This window comes from Pseudomyrmex gracilis, unplaced genomic scaffold (genome assembly GCF_002006095.1).
Source record: "Pseudomyrmex gracilis isolate BER0280 unplaced genomic scaffold, ASM200609v1 scaffold_2848, whole genome shotgun sequence".
Classification (NCBI taxonomy): domain Eukaryota; kingdom Metazoa; phylum Arthropoda; class Insecta; order Hymenoptera; family Formicidae; genus Pseudomyrmex; species Pseudomyrmex gracilis.
This window is the reverse complement of record NW_018023432.1, coordinates 1,322-10,863: the sequence shown is the minus strand read 5'-3', so window position 1 is coordinate 10,863 and position 9,542 is coordinate 1,322. Positions and strand designations below refer to the sequence as shown.

Here is a 9,542-nt window from a genome sequence, read left to right as displayed (position 1 = left end):
AGTCCTGAACCATTTTTTTCTATTACATATGATAAAGGAGTAATTATTGAATAAAGTAAGCCAATCAGCGCCGACCTTTAGCCGAACGCACGTCAGTAAGCGCTCTGCGCGGCTCAGATACTTGCGCAGATCTGATACTTGCGTTTAATGTAAAACGGCCTTTGAGTTCCACTTTTGTGGAAATACGGCTAAAACCAGCGGCTGAAACCGTCGTAAAAAATTACAATAGGATGGCCGCTCTCAGATTTCTCTCTGCCCATAGCATTTATATGGCAGTTTGGTGGCCCTGGTTTCGGTGGAAACTAGACCACAATTACACAAACACATACATACGTAGTATAGTATTATTCATGAGACATTCTGTTGAACGACGTAAAATACTGTAATAAATCGCAATTTTATGACAGAAACTCAATAAAAAGAAGAGGAAAACATGAGTCGTCCAAAAGTGGATGTGCTGTGGTCTCCTTTTCATTCGGATAGATTTATCACATGGGATAGTGATGCTGTACTGAATCTTTATGAAATAGTAGCACGAGATAGTAGTGTTCGAGACAGTGATCAGATTTGTTAGTGTAAACAAATAATCTATATTTATATTTGTTATGTGCACATATTTTATACATGTGTTTTTGTTTCTAAAATAGATTTACAACTGTCAGAAAACTCCATTGCAGAACCTGTTGCATCTGTTACTATTAACAACTATGCAAAGTGTATAGATATTTATCCCCAATCAGAGTCAGATATTGTAGCCAGTGGTCATGCAAATGGAAAAATAGTTTTAAGTACTCTAGGTCCTCCAGAATTTGATTATCAGGGTCTTGTTGGAAAAGAATTTTGTAAATATCATATATATATATATATATATATATATATATATATGCACATCTTACACACACACATATAATATACTTAAGGATTTTATGCAATTGTTTTGATAAAATTTTTTAGTTCCAAAATATATGAGATCATGTAATGTTGTTGCTTGGAATCCTGCTGATACCCACTTGATTGTATCTGGCTTGGATAAACACAGTAAGGAACATTCTCTGCTACTCTGGGATGTACTTCATTATCCAAAAGGCTCTGAACGACCAATAGCAGAAGTAGGTTTATCAGAGACAATACATTCTGCATCTTGGTTTAAACATGATCCTAGATGCTTAGTCCTTGGAGCTAACAACAAGCAATTAAAAATTATTGACTTTAGAGGTGTGAAAGATGAAATAACATTAAATGATGTTGTATATAATTCTGTCTTATTACAAGTTTTTTCTCTAAATATTGTATTAGATTCTGTAAAAGTGGTAAATATGACTCCCACAAAGGCGGTATATAATCTTTCAATAAATCCTCATAATAATTATCAATTACTTTCACATGTTGACAATTTAATAACATTATGGGATACTCGATGTTTTGAGAAACCAATTGTAACTGTAGTACCGCAAAGACAGATCACAAAAGTGCTCTGGTGCCCAACCAGACGTAATCTTATTGGTGCACTGCAGAAAGATTCAGGTACATATGTTTTTAAATTACCCACATATATGTGTCTATATATTTATTATAGCATAATCTTTTACAATTGACATTTATTATTATAAAGTGCAAGGGAGTTTTCTTCAAAAAGTTTCTACACTTATTATTTCTAAGAAAAGGAAAAGAACGGGAAAGATGAGATTAGAGAATATTATGGAATGTTATGTGCTAGTCATCTGGTTACCTTTACAAGGTACATCATTTGACTTTGTAGTTAGTATGAAATTATCTAAAAAGTAATAAACAAAACTTGAGAATTGCACTAAGGAAAAGTAACAACTTGATGATTTTTGTAGATAAATCAGAAGATGTATTAGATGCACAGATCATCAGTTTATGTATGTTCAGTATGATAGTGTTTTTTCTTGTAGAGTTGTATGAGTGGATTGAAATATTTAAAAATGGCTACAAATATGATTAATAGATAGTATTTAGTCCACTCTCTTTATACCATATGCTAATGAATCTGTGCACCTGATAATCTGCTTACAAAAGTTGTATTATAAATTGTTGCTCAAAATTGTGAACATTTTGCAGTCATGTTTATCACTTTGTAGTTACACTAAGGTGAACCAGCTTGTTTTGGCAACTAGTTACATGATATCCTGTAATATCTTCTATTCTCAACCCTTCTGCTCTCTTTCTTTTTTCTTAGGAATCATAATAAAGCAGGAATTTTTTGAAGATTTCTCCCATAGAAGCTAGTATAATGGAAAAAACTATATTTAAGTATCTTTTTCTGTAGTTGGTTTGCACTTATTTGACATTCAGTATTGCGGAGGAGAGGATACCGAACCAGGTGTTCTGGAGAGAGTGGTCTTACCATCTTGGCATAGCCCATTAAGTTTTTCATGGCATCCAACTGATCAGAATAGATTGTTAGCGATATCGCTACAAGGTATCCTAGCATCACATATTAATCTTTTAGATGATTTATACTTTCTTATTGTACAGGAATAACGGATTATACCGTATGCGAGAGGATAACACTCAATTATTCCGCTAAATCATGCCTTATGTGGAATTATGCTTTCAAATCGTTTAAATATGTACGCAGTGAAGATAGCGTTTATAAAGAATTTGATGATATTTCAGTTTTAACCAAAAGACGTGCTATGTTTGAATATGGCTTACTTGTAAGTAGATAGAAACAATATTAAACATTATAAAACAATTTTATAATAAATTGTATACAAATACTTTTTACTAATTAAAATTATCTATGTATTGTGTTTTTTTTTTTTTATTAAAACGTATATGTGTTCTATATATTTGCAGGCAGATTTAGCTCAAAATGGCGATATAGCTGAAAATGAAGCACTAAAAAGTTTATGGCAATGGTTATATTTGAGTCGATCTTTAGTAGAAGAAGGTACTATACACAGTCCTGACAATAAGCATCCTGGTATAAGGTAAAATAAATGTGCGTATGTAATATTATATATATACACAAATAATTAATACTAAATATTTTACTAATCTTTTTTCATATAGAACAGTCGTGAAGTTGGACACTCAACAGAACATGAGTAATGGACTGTTGAAATCAGAAGTGATACATCGTCCTTGGGCAGATATAGGTTCTAGTCATACCATAAAAATCTATAGGTAAAAAGTGTTTAAAACTTATGGATACTCACTACAGTATTCTTGAATTGTGATATTACATGATATTAGAAGCACAAAAATATATATTTTTTAAAGTATATATTTGCTCACAATTTACCTCAAAATGAGTTTTTTCATACACGTTCACTTATAATCGAGAAGAAATTCGTGAACTATATTAAATACATCAGATATGTTGTAGGGAAAACAATTCTTTGGTTCCAGTCAGCACCTATCAAAACAGCAAAGTAATCAGTTAAACCGAAGCAACACAGAGTGCTACATTTGCTACGCTATTCTTTATAACTACGTTTTTTATAATAAAACAAAAGAATAATATTTATTCTCTCTTAGTGTATATAACGCTATGTGTGGCCTCAGCATTAATCCAAGATGTAGCGAGTATCCAGAAATTTCAAGCATTTAAAAAATAGAAAAAAAAAATGTCATCTTAATCAATATTTATCTCAATTATAGATCACCGGACAGAGAAAAGAGTCTTCTCTTATGTGGTTTGCGATTTGATAAAGAGACGAATACCGCATATGATAATACATATCTGGAAAAACTTGAGAAGGAAGGTGCATATGCGAAAGCTGCGACGTTTGCAGTGTTCAATCTGTGTTTAAGACAAGCTATTGATATTTTAAATCGAGGAGCCAATAAAAAGCAAATGGCTATTCTGAATATGGTAGCTATGGCATTGTCGGGCTTCTCCGAAGAACGTACTACATTGTGGAGAGAATCGTGTCAGAAGTCTAGATCTCAATTGTCAGATCCTTATCTAAGAGCAACATTCGGTTTCTTAACCACAGATAACGATTCGTATGAAAGCATACTCGTAAGTATAAAACACTTAGAATCACTTTATTGAAAACAAGCTAAACATTTGATACATTTAACGTCGTAGAATGAAAACGGTATGGCTGTTAAAGATAGAGTAGCATTCGCCCTTATATTTTTATCGGATAATAAATTATATGAGTATTTGAAAAAATTGACCCAAAAGTTAATTGAACAAGGAGATTTAGCAGGTTTCTTGATTACAGGTATGACTACAATATTTTTTCCGTATATAAAGTATATTTTAATTAGTATCAATATTTTAGGGACATTCCTCTTAAACATATTCCAACTAAACATTTAAAAAACATTTTAAAAAGTTTAATAAAAAGAGTTTAGTAATATCAAAAACTTAATAAAACATTCAACAGAATAAGTAATGCAATTAAACAAGACAAGATTTAACAGGAGCAAAGAAAAACAAAGTAAACACAAGACAAAACATTTTTTGTTACAAAAATTATTCAAAATGATTTCTTCCTGCTTTTTGCATTTTCTTGAAAAGTTTTTAATAATTCTACAATTAGAGTTTCTAAACCTATGTTATATGAACTGTGTTTTCTAGTATTTGGCCAATAAAAACACTTCTCCCTACAATATTTGATCCTAATTAAAATAAACCCTTCATTAATAAAAAAAAACATACGCACACGCATATACAAATATCTTATATATAAAAAACTGCAGTTTAACATATTATACATCTTAGGTGCAAGTATGGAAAGTATACAGTTATTGAGTAAATATTTAGAGATTACTTCGGATGTACAGAGCTGCACTCTTATTGCAATTAGAGCTTTCACACCCAAATTGCTTCAAGAAAATCAAGTTCAAGTGTGGATTAGCAAGTATTGATATCAATCTTGCAAATCTTTAGTTGTAAATAAACGATTTTTGAAATGTTATATACTATACCATTATAAAATATTTTTTTACAGTTACAGACATCTTTTGAACGCATGGAAACTATGGTTCGAAAGAGCTAGATTTGATATTGTTATGAGGTCTTCAACACCACATGAAAAACCACCACAACAGATATATGTTTCTTGCAATTTTTGTGGTAAAAGTATATCAGCCTTTATGCAAGGACTGAGCAGGACAAGAGTTCCATTCAATAGATTAGGCAGTACTCCAAACAAACTGAAGGTAATGATCTATTCTTAATGATTTAAAAGTTTTATTATATAGAGTGTATGAAAAGTACCAGTAATTGCGAAAAATCTGGAAGACCAGGCATTTTACGAAAAGTTGATTCAGATAAAACTGGGTAAATGATCTATTTAAGATCTTATCAGTTTGATCTTGAATGATATCGTCAAGATCAGGACAAGGTCACCTTATATTTTATAAATGAAACACCTTATTTTTTATTGCATATTCGTATAGCTTAATTCAAGAGCGTTCCAAAACACTATAATAAAGTTTATTTTCATGAAGCACTTTTTGACTTATAAGAGTTGAATATTAGAATATCGTCAGTATTAGTATTATCTATTGACGTTATCATTCATTTTGAATGTTGCTTTATCTAAAAAATCTATGTTGAATAGAAAGAAGGTCAGATTCTTTGTCAGCATCATGAGCTCACAAAATTTGTTTCGATCGAAATCATCTTCGTACAAAAAGTACCGGTAGTATTCTACTATTCAATCTTCATAACTCAAAAAGTACTTAATGAAAATAAACTTTGTTATAGTGTTTTAGAAAGCTCTTGAATTAAACTAGAAGAATCTACAATACAAATAGAAAGTTCCATTTAAAAAAGTTGATGTGACCTTGACCTGACCTTGGCGGCGCTATCTAAGATTACATTGAAAGAATCAGTAAATAGATCCTTTTAAACCTTACAACTTTAATCTGAAACACTTTTTCGCAAAATGCCTAGGTATCGAGATTTTTCGCGGTACCGATAATTTTTATACACTCTATATATATGTATACAGTATACATACAACAAAACTTAAATAATTTTAAATATATATATATATATATATAGAATGTTCGCTAATAACCGTATCACTGCTCATAGACAGATAGAGAAGTTATACTAAATCGAAAAGTCCTTTACTACTTTACGACATTTGGAATAATTACCAACTTATTACTTAAAATCCATGAATGAATCTATCTAAAAAACAACTCAATGTTTCACGCACTTATGATTGCTATGTGCGTAGCAACTTAGTGGAAAGAGTTAATATAAATAGCATATAATATATAATATACATATATAATATACACATATTACAAACCAATAACAATGATGAAACGCGAAAGCATCGCGCGTATTTTTTTTTTATTAAACAATAAATAATTCTACTGTGTAGGAGAGATGTGTAGGATTTTAATTAATTATTAATAATGTTTTATTTAATTATATATATATACAGGGTGTCCCAGAATTGGTTTAACATCGCTCGTAGGCAGGTAAAAGGAATAAAACTGAGGTGAAAAGTTCTATACCATTTTGCTAGATTCGCAATAGTTACTGAGATTTTAATTAACAAAGATCCGCGAATAAGCATGCATCGGGCTGTCTTACGCGCGTAAGACTGCCCGCCGCGCTTCGCGCGCTAACAGTGTTACCCATAGCGACATATGGGAGGAGCTAATATAACAGCATATACTATAACATATACATATTAAAATGTAATTGTGTGAAGCGCGCCGGGCTGTCCTACGCGCGTAAGACAGCCCGATGCACGCTTATTCGCGGATCTTTGTTAATTAAAATCTCGGTAACTATTGCGAATCTAGCAAAATGGTATAGAATTTTTCACTTCAGTTTTATTCCTTCTACCTGACTACGAGAGATGTTAAACCAATTCTGGGACACCCTGTATATAGGAAAAAATTTTATCACATTACAATATTTAAATATTCTTTACCATGTAAAAATTAGAGAAAAAGATTAAAAAATTAGAAAATCAGTGTATTAATATTTACAACAAAACGTAACTTATAATTTGTAAACATATCTTATAATTATTTTCTTTTATAGGATTTTTCCTTTAAATAATAAATAAATAAAATCATAAACATTTTGACATAAGAATTATTTATTTTGATTAAAAAACTGCGAGGGCCATGCTTTTGCGAGTAATTATCGATAGTTATTAATTTTTTGTACTATATATATATATATATTATATGCTGTTTATATTAACTTCTTTATTGAGTTGCCGCGTGTAATAATCAACGTGGGAAACGCTGTGCTGTTTTTTGTACGTGAATGCACGTTTAGGCGTTGTCTACAATACAATCGTAAGCCGTAAGCCGTAAGAATTTGACCAATCACAATCGATTATTCTTCCGTGATTTGTCTATGATTGGTCAATTTCTTACGGCTTACAACTGTAGACGACGCCTTAAGAGCCGTCTACAATGGAGAGTTGTAGGCCGTAATAGTAAGAAATTGACCAATCACAGACAAAGTACAGAAGAATAATCGATTGTGATTTGTCAATTTCTTACTGTTACGGTCTAAAACTCTATTGTAGACGGCTCTTAAGGGCCTTCTACAATAAGATATTAGTAAAGAGCCGTCTACAATGGAGAGTTGTAGGCCGTAACAGTAAGAAATTGACAAATCACAATCGATTATTCTTCTGTACTTTGCCTGTGATTGGTAAATTTCTTACTATTACGGCCTACAACTCTCCATTGTAGACGGCTCTTAATAAATTAGAAGTCAGAAGCAAGAAATTGATCAATCACAATCGATTATTCTTCTGTGATTTGACTGTGATTGGTCAATTTCTTGCTTCTGACTTCTGATTTATTACTAATATCTTATTGTAGAAGGCCCTTTATTTGCGAATCTTTATGAAGTAATAACTCGTTACTTCTTCTAAATCTTGCAAAATAATAAAGAACTTCTTGACTCAGTATAATCTTTCTAGTGCGAATCAATTTTCGTTCACTCGAATTTTTTTATCTCATAGAACTCAGTGTAAAGTTGCATCTTACATAATTTTAGTTTTTTTAGCTTTCATCTGGTAATAAGCTAAAAAGCCCCTTGCACAATGGAAGGAATAGCGATAGCGATAGAAATAACACTGGTTTTATAGGGTTTATATTTATAAATAACGGTAGGAACAGCTGAATCTAAATACTTAAAAATACATGTGTATCAGTGCAGAAAACGGAATAGGCAATAACGATAAAATTTTCGACGAATTCCGTGTCTATCGCCTATCGCTATCTTCTCGCGTTGTGCAAGGGGCTTAAGAAGCTTTCTTTGTTATAATAGATGACAGCCTGTCCTAATTGTCGCAAACCTTTACCACGTTGTGCAATATGCTTGATGCATATAGGCACTGTTAGTGGACTACAAACAGCTCCTAGTCCCGGAAATACTAGGAACGAAGAATGTGATATCCAGCTCACAGAATTCAATAGTTGGTTTACTTGGTGTTTGACGTGTAAACACGGTGGTCACAGCGATCACATAACTCAATGGTTTCGGTAAAATTTTATTAAATAAAAACATTTATAGCAGAGTTCCGTTTTCCTCACTTTCACAATTCTCACATGATTCTTTTTCATAGTCAGTAATTCGTTCTTCTCACATTCTTCTTTCGTGCTGCTATCTCAATACTAACACTCGCAGACTAATCACATGTGTAAAATAAATATAACTTAACATATGTATTGCATGTGTTAGGCATGTCTCTTGTTACAATAAAAGAAACAATTAAGCGCAAAAACACAAATTAATGGTCCTGATGATGTGAGAAGAGCAAAACTTTGCAGTATATATAACAAATTATATTATTGATTTTACTATTGGTCAATGTTTCAGGCAACACACAGAATGTCCAGTAACATCATGCAGCTGTCGCTGTTCCTCTTTGGATGCAGCTGTGACATAAGTATGTATCTATTATAAATAGAGAATATTCTGCATCTGCATATAATTGCATATATAATGCATTTTTTAGAATTTTAGGATTTTATATAAATTTTGTATTTTTTATTATATAACTGATGTTATTATTCTATTTGATTTTTTTTATATAGACTTGAGAAAATATATAGATTTCAATATCTTTCTTTAATTACATCTCTTGTTATTTTGTTGGAAATAATACATACAAATGAACTTACAAAATGTAAAGATGTATAAAGAAATATAATAAAGGTTGCTTAAATTATAAATAATTTTTAATCTTTCTTTTTATTAGTTTCCATGGAATGCTCCCTCCAACTGATTATTCACTGCACAACATGTATGCATCACAGTATTGTAGCCAATTATGTCTATAAAATAAAAACTTCTTAATAAAAGTACTTCAATGTAAAGTGAGTGGAAAAGCTAGTAAAGAATAAGAGCATTTACTTACCAAAATCTTTTGTTATATTGGAAGGAAAACATATAAAGTTGCTACAAGACATTGTAGACTTTGACTTTACAATACCACGTATTTCTATATAGCATGACAAATTGTTGAAATCAAATGGTTCTTTAAACGTCACATTAATTCGGGCATCATCAGTTGTTGTTATCTCTGCACTCATATCATCTGAACTTTTCTATGATA

At 31.3% G+C, this 9,542-nt stretch overlaps 1 protein-coding gene across 2 annotated transcripts; it reads left to right on the top strand.

The window, feature by feature from the left end:
- Positions 1–260: 260 nt before the first annotated feature.
- Positions 261–9,303, top strand: LOC109862994 (WD repeat-containing protein mio-B). Of its 2 annotated transcripts, XM_020443170.1 has the most exons (15): positions 263–569; positions 648–842; positions 955–1,215; positions 1,297–1,524; positions 2,291–2,443; positions 2,500–2,681; positions 2,824–2,957; positions 3,040–3,153; positions 3,631–3,994; positions 4,064–4,202; positions 4,706–4,844; positions 4,935–5,145; positions 8,252–8,466; positions 8,804–8,873; positions 9,186–9,277. In XM_020443170.1, the coding sequence occupies exons 1-14, from the start codon at positions 434–436 to the stop codon at positions 8,871–8,873; spliced, it is 2,541 nt and encodes an 846-aa protein (XP_020298759.1). In that variant the 5' UTR covers positions 263–433; the 3' UTR covers positions 9,186–9,277. The 2 variants fall into 2 exon arrangements, with proteins under 2 accessions (XP_020298760.1, XP_020298759.1); XM_020443171.1 differs by lacking the exon at positions 8,252–8,466 and having other exon boundaries at positions 261–569; positions 9,186–9,303.
- Positions 9,304–9,542: the final 239 nt, after the last annotated feature.